The sequence below is a fragment of the Ambystoma mexicanum genome, chromosome 10, assembly GCF_040938575.1.
Source record: "Ambystoma mexicanum isolate Mex_15411 chromosome 10, UKY_AmexF1_1, whole genome shotgun sequence".
Lineage (NCBI taxonomy): Eukaryota > Metazoa > Chordata > Amphibia > Caudata > Ambystomatidae > Ambystoma > Ambystoma mexicanum.
Genome location: NC_090932.1, coordinates 1,605,435,431 through 1,605,463,072, shown reverse-complemented (window position 1 = coordinate 1,605,463,072; position 27,642 = coordinate 1,605,435,431). Strand labels below are relative to the sequence as shown.

The following is a 27,642-nucleotide window of genomic DNA, read 5'->3' as shown; positions in this document are numbered from 1 at the left end:
CGGTCGACAACAGACCCGGAGGGCAGAATGGTGGTGGTGGTGGGACTCCTCGAAAACAGAGAAGTGAGCATCATAAACTTGTACGCCCCCAACCATGATACTGCAGCCTATTTTCAGTCCCTGTATAGCAGGGGTAGCCCGCTGCTGGGTGGTGCAATACTGTGGGGAGGTGACTTTAACTGCACCCCGGGAGGGACAGGTCAGACAGCAAGACATTGAAAACCAGCATTGGGGACACTGTTGGTAGAGCTTGGTTTGGAGGATGTGTGGAGGCGGCTACACCCTCAGGACAGGCAATACTCGCACTATGCCGTGCCACATGATCTACATACTAGGCTAGATTACGTGTTCGCCTCTGCCGAGATAGCGGGAGAAATGGTAGGTGCAGAATATAAAGCTAGAGTACTGTCGGACCATTCACCTTTGGTCCTGGAATGGCGACACCGCCCCCCCCCCCCAGAGCGCGTATCCCGACGTGGAGACTCAGAGCGGAGGCCTTGCAGGATCCGGGATTCCGGGAAGACCTGAGGGAGGCCATAGAGGAATATTTCGATATAAATACAGGAAGCATAAGATCTATGGGAACAGTATGGGAGGTATTTAAGGTGGTAGTGCGAGGGGTAGCCATATCAAAATCTAAAGGGCTCCAAGGGGGATAGAACAAAAATTACGGGATACTGAAAGGGAACTGGAGGACCTGATGCGAAAAGGGGAAACCACCCGAGAGGACAGTGCCAAGATGAGAGATTTGCAAAAGGCTAGCAACGAACTCTGGGATAGATTATGTAAGCTAAATTATAAGAAATATAGTGAGAGGCAACATGCGGGAGGAGACAAACCCGGTAGACCACTGGCCTGGTTATACAAAAATGAGACACCCCCGGCAGGTGATTAGAGAAGTTAGGGATGCGGATGGCCAGATCTGCAATACCCAAGAGGGGGTAAATGAGGAGTTCCACAAATACTATAAACGTTTGTATGAGGACGTGGGAGAAGACATGGGCCAGGAGATTCTGGAAACTATTGAAGATATTGGGCTACCCACCTTAGACGACTTAGAGAGGGCGGACCTGGAAGCCCCAATTACCTTAGACGAACTGGATGTGGTGATCCAGCACTTGCCCACGCGCAAAGCGCCTGGGTCAAATGGATTACCTAGCGAATTTTACAAAGCGTTGAAGCAAGAGTTACTCCAACCGCTCCTGGCCACGTTCAATGAGGCTTACGAACAGGGGGAGCTGCCGAAGTCTCTCCGAGAGGCAGTGATCATCCCACTCTTGAAACCGAGGAAGCCGAATATGGACTGCGGGTCATATAGGCCGCTATCAATGCTTAACCAAGATAGCAAAATACTCACGGCGGTGCTGGCAAATAGATTAAAGCGGGTAATTGGTAAATTAATACATCAAGATCAGACAGGCTATGTTCCAGGCAGGAATATCACTGACAATCACAGGAGGCTGCACCATATCATGGACCAAACAGAGAATGACCCGGGCGAGTTGGCCATAGTGTCATTGGATGCGGTCAAGGCGTTTGATTTGGTGAGGTGGCCATGGTTGATAGCGACCCTGAAAGGATACGGGATAGGACCGGGATATATTAGATGGGTCAAGATGTTCTATAGCTCCCCAATTGCAAGAGTCAGGACAGGCGCTATGATTTTGGATAAATGTCAACTTAGTAGAGGGACTAGGCAGGAATGTCCCTGGTCGCCTGTGTTATTTATACTTGCATTGGAACCATTAGCTTGTTGCCTCAGGTAACAATATGGGGAGGTGGGGGTGCGCACTACAGGGAACACACATCTAATATCACTGTATGCAGATGACATGCTCCTCTATCTGCGCTTCCCAGAGAAGAACCTGCAATATGTGTTGGAGGTGATGGACCACTATGCTGCCCGGGCATATTGGTGAACCCCGGGAAGTCCAGCGTATTCCCCCTGGGATGGTACAAAAATGTTCCACTAAAAAACTTGCCCATTTTACAAATACCCTGGCAGACAGAGACGTTCAGATACTTAGGCATAAACATATACCACAAGTTAGAAGCGGAACACAAACATAATACAGAGGAGGCGGTTGCAGGCATAAGAAATAGGATGGTATTTTGGGCCAGATTACCCCTGGCTATGATGGGAACGGCAGCGCTGCTCAAAATGGTGATCTTGCCCAGACTGCTGCATTTCTTCACAAACATACCGTATCTGCTCCCCAAACGCTTTTTTTCCAAGCTCCATAGCCTATGCAGGGGCTTCATATGGCACAATTCCAGAAATAGGGCGGCCCTGTGGAAATTACAAAACTCGTGTGACAAGGGGGGCATAAACCTGCCGAATTTTGAATTATATTACTTGGCGGAACAGTTATCATATGTGGTGAGATGGCTGTCAGAAGAAGAATCGGCGGAGAACATGCTCCTACAGGGCGTCCCCGCCCCATACTTTCTAAAAGAAACGGTATGGTTGCATAAGACGAAAGTGGCAGGGATGGGAGACTGTTGGTGCTGGGAGGTCTGGCTTAGAGCATGGAGAACGGTGGGTGACCCGGACCCGCTCTCACAGCAGGTCCCGTTGGTGGCATTATGTGGGGAAGACTCCCAGCTGATCAAAGGGGTCCGCAAATACTGGGAGCCGGTAGGCCTGGCCACTCTGGGGGACATATGGCAGGAGGCGGAGGCGGTGGAATTCGAGAGGCTGGTGGAGGAGACAGGGGTACATAGAGGCCAATACATCACCTACACCAGGATCATGAAACGGGTGAGGGGGAGGTGGCCTGTGACGGTGCTGGCGGAAGAACCTGACGCCTCTGTAGAAATGATGTATGATGTTTCGGAGGGTGGGCACGAAATATCTCGGATATATGAGCTCTTGAGCGCAAAAGCGGGGAAAGAGTTGCTTCAATTGAGACTTGACTGGGAGGAGGAGGTGGGAGAACCCATGACAGAGGGACAGTGGGACAGAGCCCAAAAGGTACCATAAGAAGGTGTCCCGGAACGCAAGACATCAGCAGATCCAGCTGTATGTCACCCACAGAGCTTAGTTGACCCCCGGCAGAATAGCCAGGTTTGGTGGCTCGACCATACAGAAATGCCCCAGGTGTGGAGAGGAAGAGGCTGGGTTGTTACACATGTTCTGGGCTTGCCCGGAGGTGGGGACATTCTGGGTAGAACTGCAAACGAGATTGGCCAGCCGGGGGGTGGAGCTGGACGTGGGGTCTGCTTGGGCATGCATGCTGGGGAGTTTTCCTAGGACACGTAACTTAAAACATATCAGTAAAATGAAAGACCTGGCTTATATTTTGGCCAAACGCAGAATTGTGATGAGCTGGAAAGCTGCCCACTGGCCTAGAGTGGAGATGTGGTGGGCAGACCTCCTGAAATGGCCCGAAGCATATACCACAGTCTGGTACGAAGCAGTCACGAGTGGAGGAGAGGAAGAGGAAGGCCCCCTGATAGCCTGGAGACAGCTGGTGGTCTCAATGGCAAATCCCCACCAGGTGGATCAGGATGCAGAAAATCGGGAGGTGTTGGCAATAACCGAATCACCTGTAGATGCCCAAGATGGTGGCACAGATATGACGGCTCAAGTTCGTGGGGTGGGAGGGGAAGGACAGAGGAGAGTAATAATATGTTTGAAAATTGATCAAGAACGTCCTAAAAAGTTGTAATGTTTGTATGTTGTTTGTTGAAATAATAAAATAAATTTAAAACAAAAAACAAAAAAAAAAGAATTGGACCCTGCCATCCGAATGTATCGCACCTGAAAAGAGGACAGTTTTCGGATTCACTCTGTTGGCTGGAGGAAGTATCGATAATTTATTTAGCATGCAGGTAACCAAACTAAAGCCCTCCTATTCAGAATCATGTGGGATTATTGATAGGGAGACCTGCTGACTCATAGGATAACAGAGGTTTTTTTTTTAACAATATTGTCCTGCCAGAGTTTTCATAATCCAGCCAGTGTGTGATATCTTCAAAAAAGTAGTTTTTACATACATTCACTGAAATTCTAGTCTGTGCCCACTAATAAACGAGTGAATGATCTGCAAGTACCAGTACTGTATGGTATGGTATAACTGAGCAACAATACGCTTCTATTTCAGAGGGTCTGGAAACACAAAAATGGAAAAGTGGTATACCTTAGATCAAGAAAATAGATCACTAAATTTTTCAATTCTGAAGCTCTACATAGTCAATGTTCAATGTGTTGCAACATTTTTTAAATACACTTTAAACGGACAAAGTATAGTGTTTTGCCTATCTGCCACTTATTAAATCAGTTTGTTCGACCAATCCGCATCAATGTCTGACATCCAGTGGCCTCTGCACTAGGGGCCCCAAGCCCACCTCATTGATATTTATATGAAGGAACTCCCTTTGCGAGAGAGTTTTTAATCTGGAGGCACAATAAGGAAAGTAGAAAAGGATTTTTGTAGGTTTAGAGCTACAATATCCTTAGGGAGAATTCTCATTTTGGTGCATAATTCCTCCCACCCTAGAGACCCCCAGCTCTTTTGTAGGATCTTTAGGACCGTTTACCTTTAACCTGGAATGAGTGAGACCCTTTTCTCTCTTTCTTCCTCATGTGTTTTGACCTGATTTGGATTTTGTGTTTCCTCTGTTTTTGGAGTCTGACAAACTCCATAGACATCTACTTTTTGTATGGTGACACACAGCACCTTCAGTGCAGTGTCAGAGAAATCCTTTAGATTTCTCATAAGGTTTAAATACCTTTTTCTTGTGTGAACTACTGTTTCCAAGAATAGTAAAGAGAAATTGACTATACTTACCTTTTCTCTTTTTAAGTCCAGCATACGCCATCTTATGTGGAGTGCTGGGGGGTTACCTAGTGGCCCCTTATCCTACATCCTCATGTAACATTTTGTATATTACCCTCACTACTTTAAATGGCTGGTGGCAGTGATTTAATTTTCCTACCTTTGTGCTTTTTTTACCGCAGGCTGAATCCTCAGCTGCAGTATAGCACCCATGAGTGACCATTTCATCAAAATGGCACTGCGCTTCTTTTTTCGCCATTTTCCGTTTGTGAGGTCTTTCTTAGGATTTACTATATGCGTTGAGCCAGGTCTGACTCCTCTGTTCGTTTTGCCTTTGGCGGCCTTCAGACCTGAAGCCTGCCTCTGGCTCCAGTGTGTCTGGAAAGGGAAGATATGAGGAAGGTTCCAGAAACTCCTCTGTCCTTTGTCTCTAGGAATGCCTGAATGCAACCAGTCCTGATTGGCTGGCAGGCTGTCAGCCACTCTGCTGTGTCATTGAAAGCCTAGGCTGTGCATGAATGGGAGAAACCAGCTTAAAAGGCAAGGGTTTTGGGACTAGGGGCAAAATCGACCACTGGGAGAAATACCAGATGAAGAAACCATGAACGAAGCTTGCTGCATCCTCCTGGACCTTTTAAGCCCTGCTGCTGTGCTGAAACTCATTTTTCAATTAGAGAGAGAAGCCCCGGAAGGGACTTCTTACCTTGGGTTAGTGGGACCAACTAACCCTGAGACAAATTCCTCTGGACTACCTTCCTCGACTGGCTGTGCTTCTTCGCTGCTGCAAGAACAGAGTGCCATGGGTCGAGAAATCCGTAGTCGAGTGCAACGTCTGAAATCCGGCCAGAAGCTCAAGGAGTCTCCTAAGGACCCTCCAGAGGAATGACAAATGTGTCTCCTCACTGGAGTACAGGACCCAAGGTGTGAAGGAAGCCCAACCGGTATCCACGATCCCAGATTACCAATCGCTGAAACCGCCAAGTGCCACTGAACCGAAAAAAAGCCTGTAGCTGCCGACGACCTCAAAATGCCGCCGCAGGAGCCATCCAGATGTCCTTCCTCTTGTCCCCACGACTGAAGCTTAGGAACCCAGGGTCTGCATCGCTGCAACAGGGCAGAATCAAGCTGGACCACTCTTCTTCAAACCAGAGGTACTGTTTAAACTTGGGGTACTTACCTCATTGTCTTTTAGCTGTGCTTTTCTCATTTGAGATTTGCAGTGGATTACCTTTAGAGTTGATTCCAACTCTGCCTTTCACAGGCTTTCTTCAACTGCGGCGCGGGCAGGAGCCCCTGCAGTCCCTGCTTGAGGCTCTCCACGTGCATCAGCACGGATACACTGAGCCTCCCCCTCTCGATGTGGAGCCCACCAGTTACCTATCCTGATGGCCACTTGACCTCTGCGTTCTGCGTGTGCATCTCTAAGCACAATCTCCTTGCCTGCGGCAGCAACGAAGCGTCATCCTCACCGACTATCACTGGATCCGCTTACGAAGCTCTGCACGTACGACGGCCTTCCCAAAATGGCCGCCGCACCATAAGCGTCTCTCCGTTGCTAGGAGACGCTTTTGTTTATCAACAGCCAGCATCTGCCGGCGAGGTGGAAGCCGGCCTATCCGGGTTAAGACCTGACGGGTAAAGGCCTGTTTCTGTGCCTGTTTGTGAGCAATTGGAGCCTGGGTCAGAAATGCTGCCCCCCCAGGTACAGCCCCTCCAGGAACTCCATCACACCAACTAATGCTGGTAAAACTGCTCCTTCTGGCCGACTGTGATTTCAAGACCTCTTTATTTGACTAGAAATGAACCGCCAACACTAAGACAGTGTAGAACTCTCGTCTTTTGCTAAAATATTACATCAGCACCGATCACCCATACGCAGCGCTGCTCATTCGGCTATCACACCCATACTGTACCCGCCCATCTTGTTTTATTTGTGCAAATTCGTATCTGCCTACCCGGCACTAGTTAATGAGATTGTGCCTACTGCTATGCTATGCACCCCTGTCATATTGTACTATTTGAGCAAAATTCGATTCTGATTCTGCCCACTGCTATGTTATGCACCTTCTGCTATTTTGTACCATTTGAGCAAAATTCCATTCTGCCTACCCGGCACTAGCTAAACTGGACTTGCCCTTTGCTATGCTATGCTATGCGCCCTCTACCTATATGAATTTGTTTATCATACATCACACTGGTAGACATTGAAACATTCAGAATAAGTCATGTGGCTACTGCCATCTGCTTGCCATCACATCTCCTACTATTGGGGCACCCTGGTGTACCTAATTATTAGCCAAAGTACCAAACCCCCTAACACTACTGACTACTCCATATCCTCATATCATCGCACCGTGTCACACAGCTCCAGCATTACAGCCAACCCATACTACAATGACCCAGCCTTGTGGTTACAACACTTTGCTACCAAACCCACACCCAATATACCATGCACTCTTCAGCTTAGGAATTTCAGACTCAAATCAAGACTACCTAATGCCCCATCTGCCCAGCGCAACCATACCAAAACCCCACAGTCCCCAATACAGAGGACACCCCACCCCCCCACCTCTACCAACAAACTCAAAGGCGCCCTCATTAATGCTAGGCCTATCACAGCCCATGCTCTAGATATTACTAATCTAATTACAGTCCATAACCTCGATTTCATCGCCATTACCGAAACCTGGCTCCATGCAGCCTCCGGCCCACTCCTTGCCTTGGCCATCCCGAATGGCTATACCATCAACAGAATAGACCGACCTTCCTCCACCAAAGGAGGCGGAGTCGCATTCATTCACAGGGATAACATCTCCATGAGAACCATCCCCAACACTCAAATCAACTCAGCCGAGTTGTTATCGGTTAAGCTCACTCTCTCCCCGACTAACACCGCAATCATACACCTCATCTACTGACCCAGGACCACTTGGATCCTTCACCGATGACATTACTTCCATCCTGACGAACAATACTAAACCTAACTCTCAGGTGATAATAATTGGCGATTTCAACCTCGGTTTAACCGACACTAAGGACCACCTGGCCACCGAGGTTGCCTGGATTCTGGACAACCTAGGCTTTCAGCAGCGCATTCTTGAACCCACTCACAACAAGGGTAGAACGCTTGACTGGATTGCCGATCTTAACCACAACATTACGATAAGCGCTAACCAAGCTTGTGCCTGGTCAGACCATAACAATATTATCTTCCAATTACCAGCCACCAACCCTCACACCAAACCTATCATTGCCCCTACCATTCCTACTAGGAACAAGAAAGACATTACCAGGGACAAACTTCTCCCCCTCATCCTCCCCATCCTCAACAACTGTGCTTCCCAGCACAAAGACCCCACTGTCCTTGTAGACACCTTCAATCAAACTCTGCGCAGAGCTATTGACACCATAGCGCCGCTTAAACTCCGTAAAGCCAAACAAGGAGCCCATCTAAATTCTTGGTTCACCCCACAGCTCAGAACCCTGTGCTTAGAAATGCGCAAAGCTGAGTTGCTCTGGAAAAGCCACCCTTGCGAATCCAATAAAGACCGTCTTGCTATCACGTCCCTTAATTACAAGGAAGCGGTCCTGCATGCCAAAAAAGAAACCTACAATCAGCGGATATCCCAAGCGGAATCCAACACAAGAGAACTCTTCACTATCCTCAAAGAAAGAGAATCCCCTTCCCCTGCACCGGATACCTGCATCAAGGATAGCACGTGGTTTAATAATATTCAAAGTGCTCTTCTTAACAAAATCTCCACCCTACAATCTAAAATCAATGCCAAACAAACCACCCTCATTACCTCTCCCCTTTCCAAACTAGTGTCGCTCCCTACAGCCTCCTTTACCCACACTCCTTTCAGCTTCACCCCACTTACCATCGCAGAGGTAGAAAACATTATCTGCAACTTGAAACCATCCAATTGCCAAGGCGACTTATGCCCAGCACCTATCATTAAGGAATCTGCACACAACCTGGCACCCTTTATAATAACGTTCATCAATTCCTCGTTCCAATCTGGAATGGTACCCAACAACCTGAAGGATGCCTGGGTTATCCCTCGCCTAAAAAAACAACTCTAGACCCTGAGGTTCCCACAAACTACAGACCCATCACCACCATCCCTTTCCTCCTAAAAATATTAGACAGAGCAGCATACCTTCAGATTCAGAATTACTTAGAAAACAACAATCTTCACGGCACCAGACAATCTGGTTTAAGACCCAAACATGGGACAGAAACAGCCCTCCTAGACTTGAAAACTCAAATTGAGGGTGTAAAAGATAACTGCAAACTTGCCCCCCTTCTCTTACTGGACCTATCCGCTGCCTTCGACCTGGTTAATCACCAATCCTCTGTCAGAACCTAAAATCTGCCGCCCATTTCTCGGACAAGGCCACCAATTGGATCAGGTCTTTCCTTGACAACAGACAAATGAGTTTTCTCACCCACCTCCTCTGCAGATCCTGCATCAGTCCTTTGTGGAGTCCCCCCAGGGATCCTGTGTCTCCCCCACACTCTACAACGTATTCACCAAACCATTGTTTGATGTGCTTGACTATCTGGGTGTCACCTATACCAACTATGCTGATGACACCCAGATACTCATTCCCATTACCGGTGATTACAATGTCGACTCCAAAGCTCTGAATGACATCTACCAAGTCATTCAAGCGTGGATGGCCCAACATGAGTTGTGTCTCAATGATGACAAGACTGAGCTCCTCATCCTGGGAACTCAACAGAGGCTCAACAAACTGAACCCATTGTTTAGTTCCTTCAATATCGACGGTAATTCCATCAAAGTATCTAAAGACACGAAAACCTTAGGAATCTACCTCGACGCCACACTCTCCCTCACTCGACAAACCAATACAGTTGTAGCTGCATCAGCCTACACCTGTAAATTGATTACAGCCTGCCGACCCTTCCTCACCACACAAAATTGCATCACCGTTGCCAGGACACTGGTTATGTCCAAATTGTATTACTGTAATGCCTTATATCAAGGCACCAATCAACGGAACCTTAAACTCCAGATCACCCAAAATAGTGCCATCAGAACGGCACTCAACCTTCCCAGATCAGCACATATCTCAGAAACTAGGAAGAACCTCTACTGGCCATCAGTCTCCCAAAGGATCTGGGCACTGGCATTGGCACTCACTTACAAATGTGTAAATAACTTGGCCTCCATTTACCTAGCCTCTCGCTTCACCCAATACATTCCCACACGGACTCTGAGATCTGTCCAAAATCAAGGGCTTTCGATCCCCAGATCTAAGCTGCAGGCAGCTGGAGGTGTAAGCTTCCCAGTCCAGGCAGCCAAACTCTGGAACACCCTGCCACTCACCATTAGAAATTTACCATCATTCAACACATTCAAACACAAAGCAAAGCTCTGGTTTAGCACCGTGCATGAACCATCGATTACAGCCTAAATCCCAACATGACTATGGGCCCATAGGATCCAGTACTGATCCAACTGATATTGCACTCCTGTATACATTATTTGTTACGTTAACTGTAACCTTGCCTAAGTGTAACTATTCGTCTAATTATGTGACATTCCTGTAATTATGATTGTATGCATGTAACCTACTGTTCAAGATATGCGCCCGGTTGCCTCTGGGCCTGGCTGCACTATACAAATAAAACAAATACAAATAAAAAGCTTGTGACCCTGCAAGGGATTTTTCTACAAACTCTCTAACTGTGTGCAAGACTTTGATTTGAAGAAGTGTCTCAGCTCCATAGACTGCTTCAAATTGACTTTGGCTATCCTGGCTTCGTGAAGACTCTTCTAACCCATTGACTTTGATATTGCTGTCCCCGATAGGTGGTAACTTGTTTTAGACTTATTGCTGGGAAAGGCTGGTCTAGATTTCATTGGAATATTTAGTTGTCCTCACATATACTGAGAACCTGTTTAACCTTTTTCCTTCCTTAAACATTTCCTTTCTGCAACCATAGAATCTGCTTAGTATAAACAGTGTGATGCATAAATGCCATTACTGTCCTTGTGATTGAAGTCACCTCAGGGTGTAGGAATTGTGTATGAAGCATATCCAAAGATTATCCACTAACTTGTTCCGATTCTGAAAGTTTTTTTTTAAAGAATATTTACATGAGTACATTAATTGCCTTTTTAAAGAATGCTTATTTAAACATTGATGTTAAATAAGTAATTATTTATAAGTGAAACCTTGAGTGTAAGTGTTACTTGATAACTTGCATTGACGAATTGCATTGCTACAGCTCTACAGCTCTTGAGATAGGCCTGGCTGCTCAGTCACACTACCAACTTGTGTAGTACAGAGCGAAACCAAAAGGTGGGTTACCTAATACCAAGCAGATAAATGTGGTGTAGTCTCACACACTGTGACTGCAACAATTCTTACCTAACAAATACTATTTAAATTAAGCAAGACTGCCAACATATTTCCCATTTCTTTCCGCCAAATTTGGAAATCAAGGGTGCTATATGTTAAGGAAGATTTCTCTTTAAGGCACCTTTCCTTCCATTTTAATGGACCTCCAAACGTTCTGCTTTTATTTTTGATCCTGATCTGTACCTTTTACAGTGCAGACCACACTTTCTTTTGCTCATCTGTCATGTGGAGACTGACATGTCTTTCAGGCTATCAGTACTGGGAAACATCGTTTCCCTTAGTCTTGTTACTTAGTTACTACTTTTCTATCCTTGTACAATGCATCTTACAATGCAGGACAATGGGCACGCTGTTGTTTTTGCACTAGACTAACACTCCGAGGATTTTTGGTTACTCTAGGTGTTCTAAATGGACAAGCTGGTGGCTGCAGTGACTTTTTACAATTTTTAGGTGCTTTTCGTTTTAGCCTTACTGTGTTTACCACGTTTGGCTACTAAGTGTGGCTAGTGACCAAACATGGCCATGCCACAAGGTTTTTCACTTGTCCTTTGGCCATCTTGTCTTTAGCCTTCTATAATGCATGTGAGGCCAAGAAAATCCTTATATGCACTTCCAGTGCCCGGGAAAGCAGGGGCTTTAGGCGGGCTACTGCAGGGCTATGTGTGTTTGCTGGCAGGATGTTGGCTGGGACTGTCTGGTCCCAATCCACAAACTGGTTTCAGTGTGTCCGAGTGCTATGCATGAGTGTTCCCGCCAGTGGTCCTAATTAGACCACTGCTGGGGTGTGTGTAGGGCTAGTTCTACTATTGGCTAGTGGGAGTTTCTGCTCTTACCTAACTTTTGGGATAAGAAGAGGACCCCTGCATCCACTCTGGAGATCCTGGAGTAACCTGAAGGAGCCAAGACTCCTGTCCATCTGTGAGACCCGTGGAGAGACCGGAGATCCGTCTGAAGGAGGCCTGGTGACCAGCTTCTGCTGCTGTCCTGGAATAGCCCTGTCTTGCTGTCGATCTCAGGGATCTATGTGATCACTGCAACCCCCATAATTGCGTCAGCCGAAAATGCCTACATTTTTTTTATTAAACCCCCTTTACACCACATAGATATGCGGGGGGGAGACCCCTGCAATCCCCCCATATTATTATAATATCCCACACCCCCTCAAATATAGGTGTTAAAAAAAAAAATGTTGCACGACATTTTGGGCCATTACCATCTTCAGCAGTCCTGCGAGGGAGCTGCGACCCGTGGAGAGGAGGGAACATCCATTTCTGACGTCTGATAGGTACCCTGCAAAGGAGAGCCTTCAGAAGAAGGATTACGTGATGTGTGATTATACACGTGTGGCTAACGCTTACGTGAACCCTGTAATCTAAGATTTAACTAGCATGAAACATATCCCAGGTTATGTGAAATTTCCCACAAATCTGGATCACTGGGACAGGCATATTTTGTCAACATGGTTTGCTTGAAGCCTTTTTAGTTCTGAAAATGTCAGCCTTCAAGTTCAGGAAGAAACGAGAAGCAGCCAGTTTTGGATACCTAGTCACCAGTCCTGCCATTTGCTTTTTGTTAGGGATACTCACTTGTAACTGCCTGTTGGGAAGGTTTTCCTAAAGTCCACTTGAGGTGAGACTTCATAAAACTATCCCAATGGTGCACAGGTCCCAAACTCTTCGTATCAGTCTGTACTACTCATGGAATCTTGGTGGCAGAGCAGTCAGGTTTATCGTAAGAGAAAGATGCGAGCTGTAGGTAAGTACACTGAACACAATTACTAAAGCAGATCAAATAAACACTTACACAGATAAATGTATACACAATATATATTTAACCAAGAGATGCTTTAAAATACTTACAACATTAAACCAATATACATAGGATAACTTAGAATTACTTTTAAAAGGCCACTGCTTAGTTGGTAGTTACTCGCAGTTACAGCTGTTGCAGCTTTTGACATTAATGACAGTTCTACCTTATTATCGGTATTAACGCGCACTCCAAAAGATACAAGAAATACGGTAATTGTATTTAGTTAGCAAAACCACATAAAGTCTTTTGGGAAGAAAAACAGTTGGTTAGGCAAACAGTAGCATAGCTTAAGGTTTGCAGAGACAGTTTCGGAGCAAACTAACTGTTTTAAAGTCCATTTCCTAACTAGCAGCAAAAGTCAGTTCCGAGAGGGCTTAAAGTCTTACGAAGCAGGGAAACAGCAAAAGTTCCTGAGGATACTTCTATTCTCTACGAAAGGATACTTGAAGACTCAACACAACGGTGGAGACCATGTTAAAGGAGACACAAGTTGGCAGCTTGGGTCGGAGGTAAGAGTGGACACGCTGGACACCTCTTTATGTACTCCAATGCTCTGGAGCAACTTCTTGGTTAAAGGTAAGCAATACCTTTTCATCCCATAGTACCTTAGGTTAGAGGAAATGTTTGTGGCTGGATTCTCCTCTGGACAGCAGCAGTGGTACTGTTCTCCGGATTCCCTCCGTCTGGTGACGAGATGGTGGACTCCGAAGGGGATGTCTTGGTTGCAGTCTCGAGAGAGGACCTATCGCATGGATTTCTTCAACTTCTTTGAAGGACGCCATTCGCCCGGTCAATCTTCTTCAATTCCTGGAGTCCTACAATCTGTTGAGGAGACATGGATGAGTCAGATTGTGTCTCTGGAGGTTCACTTGGAGCTCAGAAAAGATTGGAAGGATACAGCATCGGCAAGACATTGCACTACCAATTGGTCAGAGATCTCCTGGTATTCGTGGTTTGCAGCTCTGTTAACGCAAAGCACCTCTGGAGATGGCTCAGATTGTAGTTAGTCTCGGGGCTGGTTGGTCTCACCAGCCAAAGGAAAGGAGTCGTCCTCTCCGAGCTCCTCGGAGTCAGGACAGCAGTGGTTGCTTTACAGTGTTGGAAAATGTCTGCAGGCGTCTCTGGTCATCTTCTTCTTCGGTTACTTCAGTTTGCAGTGGTCGACTTGCCTTTGACCTCAGGAACCTCAACTTTTATTCAGTTTCAGCACACACTCCTCTGCAATCTCTCTCAGCAGTTTACAGAAAGGGGCGGGTGGCTGACCAATCGGACAGCCAGCCCTCCCATTGGGCACTGGTTCCATTCAGGCACTCAGGCAGACAAAGGGCAAGGGAGTGAAAAACTTATCCCCCACTTGCTGCCTGCCCAGACACATTGGAGCCTAGGCGGGGACACCCAAGGGTTCCCGCCAAAGGCAAGACACCCACAGACCTGCCACTCCCAGAATGGTAGAAGGGCTAACAAAGGATAACCACGCTTAGAAATGGCGAAAAAAAAAAAAAGGAGCCACCAAGTTAGTACTTAGGTGACCCTATTGTGCACAACCAGGACTGTGAATACAGTCTGCTGTAAAATAAATAGCACAATAGTTGGTAGAAGACGTCCACTGCTACCAGCCATAACTAGGAGGTTTTATCTGTGACTCCAAAGTCACAGGAGCAGAGAGAAGGGGTATACACTAGCTATCCCCTCAGCACTCCACATAGGGTAGTGTGTGCTAATCTCTCATAGTATAAAGTTTCAGGAAGGATACAATGCATCTCTGTCTTTGAGAACAGTAGTTACTCAAGGATAGCAAAAAGCATCTCAAGGGAGGACCCAAGGGGTCACCAGCAACACTGCACATAGGGTGCTGTGGGCTGCAAAAGTAAAATACAAATGCCTTAAAAGAGCTGGAGGAAAGTAAACTCCATAAGAAAGTTAAAACACAGAACAGAGTTCCAAAAAGATAGAGCATATACGAATGAATGAGTTGAAAAAGACTCTACTCCTTTGGATAGCATACAAATGCTAAATCTCCCTAACACTGACACACACTAAACAGTTAACCAATTAAATTAAAGGCTAAAAAACATTTTAAGACAATAGTTTGAGGTAATGTGCACTAAAAGTTATTTTAAACCACAATATGCACTAAAATTATGAAAATCCTATTAAGAAGCTCAAAGCATTGAAGTGAAACTGGCAAAACGTCTTTTGGCACAGGCAGATATCCAATAGCATAGACACTGAATAAACATACAGCAGTCTTGGCACAAGCATAACGCTAGATATCTGTGCCATCAGAGGCAGATAGGCAGTCAGCAGTACAGCTACAGGAAGGCAGCCAAAGAGCAGTGCTGATGCAGACAGCCAAGCAGCAGTGCCAACGCAGGCAGCCAGCCAAGCAGCAGTACCGACGCAGACAGCCAGCCAAGCAGCAGTGCCGACGCAGACAGCCAGCCAAGCAGCAGTGCCGATGCAGACAGCCAAACAGCAGTGCCGATGCAGACAGCCAGAAACATCAATACAAAAACAAGATGATCACAAATAAACACAGGCAGACAGCTAGGCAGGAGGCGGTTAGCTAGGTAGCTGGGAGCCTGGTTGGTCAAGCATTTGTGGGTCAAGGCAAGCGCTTTAAGGGAAACCCTTTGGGCAACAGAGAGCCAGCGTAGGTTCCTTCTGGTGTCGGATATGTGCTGATTCCTAGGAATATTTAATGCAGCTCTGATGGTGTTGTTCTGAGTGACCTGGAGCTTGCTCAGGTTTCGTTGGCTAGTTCCTACGTAGAGAGCACTGCAGTAGGCAATTTTGGACATAACCAAGGTGCGAGCCAGGGTGGTTCAGTTAGCAGTGGTGAGGAAGGGGCGGCAGGCTGTGATGAGGTTGCAAATATAGGCTGAAGCAGAAGTTACAGCATTAACTTGCCTAGAGAGTGAGAGGGTTGAGTCGTGATACATTCCAAGTGTTTTGGTGTCATTAGATACCTTGATGGTGTTGCCATTAATGATGAATGATTTGAAGGAAGGGTCAAGTCGGCTGAGTTTGTGGTGGAAGCCCAAGGTGAGGAGCTCTGTCTTCTCATCATTGAGACAGAGGTCATGTTGGGCCATCCAAGCCAAGGTATGACAGATACCCTGAAGATACTTAGACATCAGCACTGATACATTTGTACAGAAGCACAGGCACATGCAGACAGCCAGGAAGCAGTGCTGCCCAAGGCAGACAACTGTGCAGAGGGGTTTCAGCCAACCAATAGGGCTTGTGCACACATAGCATGAACAGAGGCATTGAGCACAGGTAAACAGCATTGCTGACAAACCTTGGCCTGCAGAACCCAGTATGCCTCAGGTTTGAAAGACTGGATCTTATCATGTCTCTCCACACAGAACCCAAGAGTGGGTGTCTGACACGGGCCGAAGGAAATCAAAGAGCTGTCCAGGTTGCCGTACTTTCCTTGAAAATATTTGGTTTGGAACCTGGAAGAACAAGAACAATTAAAAGAAGAATTGCTGTCTTATTAAGAAAAGCATGCAATATATCAAGTAAACCTCTATTGCGCATTATCACAGGATGTGGCAAGGCATGACAGTACCCACAAGACAACAGGTCTAGAACAAGACGCAGATGAACATCCAAAAGAAAATTGCTTAGAATTGACAAAGCATACTAGCCTTAACAGCCAGGACATTGAGAAGGCAAAGCAGAAGACCCTTAGAGGATGGGGCTCGGTACTAGGCATTGGAGGCAATCTCAATTTAACTGGTCCATTACAAAGTAGACCATCAAAAGGGCTCAGTATAAGGCACTGCAGGCCATCCTAAAGAATGAATTGGAGCAATCCACTCCTAAAGAATGGACACAGGATAAGAGAAGGCAGGTCCCCCTCCCCAAGAAAATAACCCTAAAACAAGGTACCAGACATATCACCCTGACAAAATGGCCCAGTACAAGGAATACTTAAACCAACACAAAATATTGTTTGTTGGACGTATTTCAAATATAACTTTTTGAGACATTATGCCCTGGGCCAAATATGATCAAGAACCTTGCAGCCTTATGACAAAAACTCATGATAAATCCTTACAATATGAAGTATTTTGAGAAAACATGTCATGCATTCAATCACAAATCTGCATGTAGTTTCTCCTAGACTGCTTTTGCTTTCATTGCAAATGCTACATTGTGGTTGCCAATAAACTAGGTGTGCCAGGAATAAAACGATAGAGTATTGGCTTATGTGACAAATCGCAGGATTCACTCCTCCCCAGAGGCACTGGCATAACAGGTGCCCCCGGAACTCCCACGGTGCGTGGGACCACCCTAGCACATGTCCTGGGAGGGGGCCCCATTAGGAGAAAAACAATGTAAACATTTTTTTTAAAGATGTTTAATTTTTAAAGGTTTCTTTTTTAATTCACTCTGCGTTCATAAAGAAATAATTTCTGTAACAGAGTTTTTGAAGGCACCTCGCCTAAAAATCTAAACAGACTTCAAGTCATACAAAATAATGCCCTTATAGCAGCACTAAACATTCCTAAAAGAGACCACATCGCTCAGGCCAGGCGAGCTGCTCACTGGCTCCCCGTTAAGAAACGGATCACCTTCAAGATGCTCACCCTTACGCACAACTCCTCCCGTCCCAAAAGAACCTGCCACGCCAACCAATTGAGATTCCCTCTGATCAAAAGAGCCAAAGCAGGTGGGATTGGCATCCCCCACATAGCACCCAAACAATGGAATGCCCTATCCAACTCAGTCAGAGCAGAGACGTCCCTCACAGCCTTCCGGAAAGTGCTAAAAACAATACTTTTTAAATAACCAAGCCAATCATCCCCTCTCTTCTCTTGCCCCCTCCCTCTTTCTCCCCCTCCTTCGTGTATTCATTATGTAACCAAGAATATATTATGTAACTAAGCATGCTGTCTTATAACAGTGGCACGATGCCTCCGGGCTGTTGGGCACTTTATAAATGTTAATAAATAAATAAGTCGGAGGGTTCCACCACCCCATTACATGGAAGACCCCAGGCTGGAGGCCTCCATGTCATGTGTTGGGGAGAGCCCTATGACTTCAAAAAGAAATAGTTTATTTTTGAAGTCACTCTGCCTTGATAAAGAAATTATTTCCGTTATAGTTCGGTCCTTAATGGAAATAATTTCTTTATGAAGTCAGGGTGACTTCAAAAAGAAACCATTTCTTTTTGAAGTAATAGGGTTCCCCTTAACCCCATAACGTGTGCGTGTGTGAGTGTATTTTGAAAGGGTGTTCACTTAAATGTGTAGGTGGATGCAGGTGTGAGTGTATGGTGAAAGGGTGCACACAAGTGCATGGATGGATGGGTGTGCATGTGTATATGGTGAATGGTGTGTGTGCTTGTGTTCAGGGGCGCAACAAAACCTGGGAGGGGGCTAATCCTTGAAATGTTGGGAGAGGCGCTAACTTCACAGTCGGTGGGAGAGGGGCAAACTTATTTGTGTGGGGGCATCTAACGTCTTTACACATTTTAATGAGACTATTCTAGTGCAGCTTCAATGTTACAAGCAGTTAACTCTCTCCTCCAAGTCTGAAAGCACCCACTTATGGACTGCTGTGTCTCCTGTTCCCTCTCTACCCTTCCAATCACTCCCCTGGCCTGCACTAAACCCACATCACGATTTAAATTGCCTAAAAAATGTGGCATTTGAATGCAGGTACTAACAATGAAATGCTTTACGTTAGTAGTTGCTGGGCCCTTGTTAACAGCGGAACCCAGGTGCTGTTTAACATGTGTCCTGTTCTGTCCGGCAACTTCTCTGAAGGTCAGCCAGGTTGAGTCACCATCGCCCAAAATTTCAGGGGGTGGGGGAGTGCTGAAGCCCAGTAAACTCAATGGTGTTACGCCACGACTTGTGTTTAATGTCTTGATTACTTATTGGTAATCGTCTTTACTCCTAGCCCTATTCTTCCTTGTCCCTGTACTTGTGTATGAGGCAGTACTTGTGTATGAGGCACACTGCCTCATACACAAGTACTGAGATGAGGTAGAGGTACATGGAGGTAATGCCTGACTTGGCAACCTGTAATCTTTATTATGCCTAGTCCCACTCTTCCTCATCCCAGTACTTACCTATGAGACATGGCGTCTCATACGTAAGCCCTGGGACAAGGAAGAGGGGCGTGAAGGCAATTCTGGGCCAAAGAGCTGATTTTGGAGGTTGGGGTGGGGGCGGGGGAGGGAGAGGGGATGTGTGTGGGGGGGGGGGGATTGTGCGGTAAATCATAATGGTTGTCCATGGCCAGGCTAAGCAGGCATAATATGTGGTTTTAGTGGTAGAGAGCCATTTTGGTGCAGCCAGTCTAGTCATTCCTCAGTTTGGTGTGACATTTTTTTTTAACTGCACATTTCTGATACAGCAGTCCTGCTAAGTCATTTCTGATAAAGCAGTCCTGCTAAGCAATTACCTGGCTAGACTGGCATTTGGATGCTGCCAGTCTAGCCATTTCTTACTGCAGCATTGTATATTTTTCTGGGCATCTGTGATAAAATAATATGCTATGATACGATAAAAGTAATTTATAATATGCCGGTACACAAGTGTTTCTAGACGTGACAAGACAAGGGAGGGAAGCTAGAGGGAGGACAAGACAAACAATCTTACTAGGCCTTGTGTCATTCAGATTGTGAAACTGCGAGGATGAGAAATGCAAGGGGAAAGGGAAGGGGGAAGTGCAAGGAAGAGGGGAGGGGAAAACAGGGCAGTAATGCTCTAAGTGCAGCCAGGGGAGCACGGCTCTGGGTAATGCAAGGAGAACAAGGGACAGTAGGGCTACGGTTACAGCCCCTAAGTGTGTGGTAGGCCCAGAGGCAGTGCAAGGGTGACTGATCAAGAAAGAGCCTGGACTCAGTGACAAGCTGAGGGTAGCCAAGCAACCAGTCAGTAGAGCAGGCAGGTAGGTCAGAAGGGGAGGGAGAGAGAAAAGAAAGCAGAGGAGAAGAGGAATGTTTTGAGCTGCTTACGGAACTTCAGTTGGTCTTCTTAAGTTTGAGAGGGCCAGGGAGGCCATTCCAGAGGGAGGCACCTTCAGAAGAGCGAGATCTACCCTCCACTCTCTGCCTGGAGAAGTGTCTAACCCTTAGAGAGTTGGAGGTAGCTGGGGGAAGGGCTCGAGAAGGAAGGTATTTTGGAAGAGAGCGTTGGATGTAGTGTGGGCCCCGACCCCAAAAAGCCTTGTGGACAATGCAAAGGGTCTTGAACTTGATCCTTGCTGCCACCGGGAGCCAGTGGAGAGATTTCAGGGCAAGTGCTTAAGGGGAGAGGTGAAAGTTCCAGTGGCGAAAGATGACAGAAATCGGCCCAGGCTGGAACGAGGGTGTCAATATGGTCCTTGATGGTTCTGGAGGAGCAGGGCAGCACCTGTTTGGACAACACTCCTAGATCGGACTTGTCTAGAAAACTTGTCAGTTGTTGTCAGAGAGAAAGGAGGAGGTGTGGTAGAGATAGCCAAACGGAGGCTGAGAGAGGGAGAGGAAGAGGAGAAATGCAGGATGTCCTGCATTTTAGCGGAGAGGTGAGAGGCCAAAGCCATACACAGGGCCTGGGAGGGAACAGAAGAGGTAGAGACTGCAACAGGATTGACCAGTTCCTTGAAGATTTTAAAGAGTTTGGTTGAGTTGTTAAGAGGTCGCAGAGACCCGGGCTTGAATGTGTGCTCTGTTTTTGATGAGTGTTATTGCTTCGACTGGCATTTTGGTGCAATCAGTCTAGGTATGTCTAAATGTGGCCTGGCATGCTTTACTGTAATGTTATTACGTAGCTACACTGGTCTACATTGTGCAGCCAGTGGGACATGTTTTCAATGTGGTTCTGGCATTTTTAATAGCAAAGCATTAATGTGCATGTGCACTGTTGGTGACTTGTATGTATTGGATTGGTGTTACACTACAAAACAATTGCAAACACTCTGGCTTTTTAGCCTGTTTTTCTCAGAAAGTGTGCTGTATATTGCATTAAAACATATATTTATATCTTTCTTCTAGTACAGTGTGCAGCATACCCCTTCAGCAGCACGTTTGTGGTATTGTGCAAGCGTGAGAATCCAAGCCGGCCCAGAGTGTGTCACGACCTGTGATTTGTTGCCGAGTTGGGTGAGGGGGGCAGCATGGCTCGCAGGGGGGCCCCACATTTTGTGTTAAGCCACTGCCCACAGGGCAGCCTTTCCCTGTGAGGCTAGGGAGGTGAGCCTGCTACGCGATACTCTCCCTAGGGGTAGAGGCAAGCGGAACCTCCCCAGGAGAGACTCCGCTCTTGGGGACAAGGACTCCTGTTATGGGGCACTCCATAACCAGTCCTCCAATAGCTAAATGCTAATAAAACCTGCTGGAATAAAACATGAAGGACAAGTTAATATTTATTAGAGCAGTGTCCCAGAAGGGATCAAATCCGAAGTGCTGGTATGCCCAAGTATACGAGAGACTGTCATTCGGCAGGAATCACTTGAGAGCCCAGAAGACCGCCCGAATTTCCAGGACATTGATGTGCAGGTACTTTTCTTCCAGGAGCCAGAGTCCCCTGACGTGTGACTGTCCGGTGCGGGCCCCCACCCTTCCATGGAGGCGTCTGTGGTAAACGTGGCCTCGAATGGAGAGTCTGTAACGAAGCCCCTTTCGTGAGATGTGGGTGTGACCCCCCCAACCCCTTACATCGAAGAGCTTGTCGGTACTCCCGGATGAGGACGATCTTGTCCATCCACGTGCCAGTGACCTGCAGCCACCGAGCATCCAGAAACTTCTGAAGAGATCTCATATGCATCTGCACAGTGTAACGAGATGGATGCAGGAAGACATCATGACCAGCAATAACTTGATGGATTGCACTGTCACGTTCTGCATCAACGGCAGGCGCTGCACCTTGTCCAGGATGGCCGTCACCCTCTCCTCTGAGGGAGTCGCCAAGCATGCGACTGTGTTGAGCTGGGCGCCAAGGAACAGAGCGTGCTGTGATGGCTGTTAAGACTGATTTTCTATACTCTGGACTGGTCGACAGATACATATATATATAGAAGGCCAATCTATATTGTGACAGGGACAATTCTGGGGAGCTGTAGCCAAACCAGTTAGGGTAGCAGTGACAAGCGGTCTAGGCTAAATTCTTCAGAGGTGGGGAGCCTGTAAAGGCTCCACAATGAGGTCACACAATGGGAATCACAAATTACAATTACACAGGATGTATAAAAATACAGTTATTATTTATTGGCCAAAACACACTATATGAAAATGACTACTAGCAAGTAGGGTTATCACACAACACTGAATAAACTAGATACCTATATACATTCACTTATTATAGGGCATAATACATATCACAAACTCCTGCAAAGGAAAGGTAAGATTTGTATTATGCACTCAAGGTCCACAGAGAATGATCCCCAACTAAAATTGTCCAGCCCCAAGTTGTCTGGGGCCTTTTGCCCAATAGTTCAGGTAAAAGTTCCACAGAATCGTTGAAGCAGGAAATAATACAGGTAGGGTCTCTGGGGTCCAGTGAAGGGTTCTTATGGTTGGAATACAAGTTAAACTAGCTAATAGTAGTAGCCCCAACTTTCAGAAGTCTTGCACAACCAAGTAATGGCAAAGCCGAAAGTATTAGAATAAAGGTTTATTAAAAGTCCATTGACTTATAATGGGAGTACAGGGGTAGGTAAGAAGCTCTGTAACTTATCCCCCATACTACGATTCTTCCCCACACTTGAGAGGGCAAAGAAAGAGGGTCCGAGGTTGCAGGTCGCAGTCCTCGATTTGCAGGGATTGCAGGTTCTGGCTGATCTCCGGTTGGCGTCTTTCACTTTTGCAAAGACTCTCGATTGGAGAATGCAGAAGAACTTGCTGCAGCACCCCTCTCAGGATTGGACGCGGGTCAGGTAAGCGATTTCAGACAGAGCAAGGTGGCGCAAACAGACTCAACTGCCGCGGTCGAACTTTCCCTCCTATCTTGGTTCCCCTTGGTGCTAGGACACCGAAATTACATAGAGGTGAGTCTCGTAGGGCCAGCCGAGGATCCCCCAAGCTCCGGATCGAAAGTCAGAATGGTGACGCCGGCAGCATGATAGCCCAAATTTTGAGCTGGTCAGCCACTGGACGGTTCTGGGACACTTCAGAAGGTTCTTCGATGCAGGATACCGAGCAGACGTCAGGAATGGATATTCCCTCCACTCCAGGATCGCAGCTCCTTTGCAGGACTGCTAAAGATCTTCAGCAGCAAAAGTTGTTAGCCAAGCCTTCTTCCGACAGGTCTCCGGTTTCTTCGCAGGTCTCGCAGCTGAATAAGATTCTTGGCTCCTTCAGGTTTCTCCAGGATCTCTGAAGAATGGGTGCAGGGATCCTCTTCGTATCCTAAAAGCCAGAGTAAGAGCTGCTGCTCTCACTAGCCAATGAGAGGACTAGCCCCCATATGGGATACATTACTCACCGTAACCGTATTTCTGATGCTTGTATCTGCTTAGATCACATGCTGTGCATAGGCCGGTGCTTGGTGTGGATGGGGACGTGAAAGTAGGTGTCCTCCATGTCCAAGGTTGCCAGGGAAACCCCCCCCAGAACCCCTCCAGCTGGCCGCGCACGTGCTGCAATGTGACCATCCTGAAGGACGATGGATTTGCAGAGCTCTTCCTGGCGACAGCAGACACCAGAGAGCCAGGAGAAGGCTGCGATCTCAGGCCTCTGGGGGACGAATACGGTACCCTGTATTTCTTCTCGAGTCGATCCCTCTTGGGAGGGGCTGTATTCAGTGTCTTCAACAGCTCCAAGACTTCCTCCCAAACATCATCCAGCAGTTAAATAGACATAACCGTCTTCCGTGAAGACGCCCAGCGCTGAAAAAGGAACCTCTTCTTCTCCTCTGGTACCAAGTTAAAGCCTTATACACCTCGATTGAGCACAATTTGGCGCTCGCCACCATAGATTTTACGTTTAGGAACTACTCCTCCTCATGCACAGAGCACGTAGCAACGATCAAAGATTTTCTAGCATTCACTTTAGATCACAACCAGTTCTTGTTTAACAGTCAATATTTCGTGCAAACTAGAGGTGTGGCCATGGGGGTGAAGTATGCGCCTTCGTTGGCCAACCTCTTCATGGGATTTTTTTTAACACATTCACATTTTTACAGCACACAAATTTAATGAGAATATTGTTGAATGGAAAAGGTGATGTTTTATTGATTAGGAATGGCACGATGGAATCTTTTCAAGAATTTTCTGAGTATTTGAATGCTAACACATTTGGAATTGAATTTTCTGGACATTGTAGTCCTACACAAATAGAATTTTTGGATTTAACCATCAGTATTGTGAATCAGATGATCCAGACGCAGACTTTCAGAAAATCGACAGCGGTTAATTCTATTTTGAACGCCGTGAGTTGTCACAAACGCGCTGTTATCAATAACATTCAGTTTGGTGAATTTTATCGAGCGTGTAGGAATTGTAGTACCCAAACAGCCTATGAAAATGAATGTGTACAGATTAAGGAGCGGTTTCTAAAACAAGGCTATTCCAGTCATTGTATACAGAAAGGTATGCAGCGTGCTAATGACATATCACGTAAAAGAATTCTTGCAGTCTCAGATACTGTAAAATCCACTGAATTTCCAGAAGTCCAAATCATTACTAAATATGTTAAAAATTCACACATGTTGTTCCAATTGCTTGACAAACGCTGGCATATTTTGACGTTGGATGCAGATTTACGTTCATATATCACCGAACAACCAACGTTCATTTTCACGTGCAATCAGACACTCGGAGGACAGCTTTGTCCCTCATTTCTTGATCCAAAGTTTGAACAGGTTGAACAACTTTCTTGGTTACCACCCAAACCCAACGGTTTCTTTAAATGTGGAATGTGTAATTTTTGCAAGTTTTCCATGTGCACGGATTCTTTCACATGTCATAATGGTTTCACCATCCAAATACAGGACTTTATAAATTGTAAATCGAAGTTTGTGGTTTATGCGATACTATGTGTATGTGGTAAGGTATATGTGGGTTCCACAATTAGGGAACTCCGGATCCGCATCAGAGAACATTTTTCTCACTTAAACAGCTCTGATCCTAAACTGCCTATTGCCATGCATTGGCAGGAACATCACCAGATGGATGATGTTCTGAATCTACGCTTCATAGGGCTAATGCAAGCACGTGTTCACCCCAGGGGAGGTGACCGTCAAGCATTATTGCGCCAGTTGGAAGCACGCACCATCTGCCGCCTTAGATGTACCACGATGGGTCTCAATAAAGACACGGAACTACATGTTTTTTTATAAATGGCTGATGGGTGTGAGCCATTGACTCAATGTGAAATGGTGTGTAGTTTATTGGTGTCATACACTGTATGTTTTGTTACTATTCTCACACCATGGGGTAGGTTAATGTTGGAGCCCGGATCCAGCTGGGCTGTCGGTACTGTGCCTGTTCGTAAATCCATTGACTCATAAACACATCAATCCATTGACTCCACAGAAGCACGTATGGTAATAGTTGTACCTTCCTTTGTATCATTGAATTAATCGAACTGCACTTCAGTATATGGCATTTTTGATATTGTCAAAGCAATTTTGCCTTCTTGATTTGCGGCACCATCACACATGTTTAGGTGTCGCACTACACACACAATATAAATACTACTGCAAGCATGCCATAGGAGCACGTTTCACAATAGTTGTTCTCCTTTATTGTATATTTTTGCATCTAGTACTGGAGAGAGCTTCTTGTTGCGAGACAACATTAATCATACTTGCCCTTGATATTAGGGCACAAATACATATGGGCACGGATTGGTTCACAACATGCAATCGATTATTTGTTATTGGGCAATTTGACTATAACAATAGTAACGTGAGCGCATACAAATATATTACCAGACACACATTCAGGCACACATGAGGTACCTTTTCTAACGGGAATGGACACGTGTTTGAAGGTAATAGTCACGTGAGCGCTAACTAACAGTGACTAGCCACGGAATCAGGCATGCATAAGGTGCCTTCCTCTAACGGCAAAAGACTCGATCGGCCGAATGTAGGGATAAGGACTGGATGCCGCAGCCACGACGATAAGATATTGAGGTATGTGGCATTGACGTGCTGGCGTGTGGTGCATTATTCAAGTGCAGTTGCTCCTGCAAGCACTTATAACAGAGGTATTGGACTTTGACATCAGTATGACAATGCATTACTTACCGTAAAAGCATTTCTGATGGTTGTATCTGCTTAGATTCACATGCTGTGCATAGGTCCGACATCCAGTGGTCACTGCGGAGTATTGCATTTTGTTTTTCGTAGTCGAAAAGGGGACGTCGACAAGGCGTGTCTGTAATACTATCCCTATAGTGACGTGCGTTGTACCCACAATCCCTCACGCGTCGAGGTCCCTCTGTTTGTATTTTTTCTGCCCTGAGGGAGCCTTCTATAAGTGAATGAGTACAGAAAAGAGACAGAGATGTAGAAAGATGTCTATGTTCCTTCCATCCGAGCGGGGAGGAAGGGTGGGCGCATGTGAATCTAAGCAGATACAACCATCAGAAATGCTTTTACAGTAAGTAATGCGTTGTCTTCTGATGTTTGTTAATCTGCTTAGAATCACATGCTGTGCATAGACTAGCGAGCAGTACCCGGAGTTGGCGGTGGGTTATGAGAAGGAACAGTAGAGAAAAGATGTCTTAGAACTGCCTGTCCCACCTGGGAGTCAGATCTAGAGTGTGCATCTAGACAGTAGTGTTTTGTAAAGGTGTGCACAGAACTCCAGGTAGCCGCTTTGCAGATGGACTCAAGGGGAACATTTGCAATGAATGCTATGGATGCCCCAATGCCTCGAGTAGAATGTGCTCTTGGCTTGAAGGGTAGTTCTCTCTTAGCAAGAGTGTAATAGAGAGTGATGCATTGAACAATCCATCTAGATATAGTGGACTTTGAGACTGCATCTCCTTCTCTTCCTGCTGCCACCGAAAAAAAGAACTGATTAGTCTTTCTCAGTGGCCTGGTTCTTTCCATGTAGAACATGACAGCTCTGCGCACATCCAATGTATGCAGACTATTTTCTCCAAGTTGGAAGGGTTTTGAAAGAACGTTGGTAGTTCTATTGACTGGTTTACGTGGAATTTCGAGATGAATTTCGGTGCAAACCTTGGGTGTGTGCGTAGAACCACCTTACCCTTGTGAACTGTTACGAAGGGGTCTAGAACAGAAAGAGCCTGCAGTTCACTTACTCTCCTAATGGAGGTGATAGCTATTAGAAAAGCAGTCTTAAGAGTGAGGTCCTTAAGTGTTGCCTTGTGCATGTGTTCAAATGGCGAGCCCATGAGTTTGGTAAGTACCACATTTAAGTCCCATCCGGGAGCTGGGTTAGCTATCGGAGGGTGTATTCTCTTTACCCCTTCCATGAAGGCCTTGATAACTGGGATCTTCCACCACGACACTTTAAGTTGGGAAGTGGTGTATGCAGAAAGTGCCGCCAGGTGGACTTTAATGGAATTGAACACTAGACCTGAATCCAATAAATGGGTCAGGTACAGAACAATTTGTGTGGGAGAGCAGTCAACCGGGTTGATGCTCTTTCCTCTACACCAGATGACAAATCTTCTCCACTTGCTAGAATAGCAGTGTCGAGTATTAGGTTTTCTGGCTTCCCTGAGGAT

General features: G+C 46.2%; 1 protein-coding gene across 7 annotated transcripts in view; it reads right to left on the bottom strand.

Moving 5' to 3' along the window:
- Positions 1–27,642, bottom strand: part of TOP3B (DNA topoisomerase III beta) — a 636,381-nt gene that overhangs the window by 376,518 nt on the left and 232,221 nt on the right. For all 7 annotated transcript variants that reach the window (XM_069619981.1, XM_069619976.1, XM_069619978.1 and 4 more), the window contains one exon: positions 16,294–16,450. In XM_069619981.1, the coding sequence (XP_069476082.1) occupies positions 16,294–16,450 (157 nt within the window). The remainder of the gene's footprint in view (positions 1–16,293; positions 16,451–27,642) is intronic.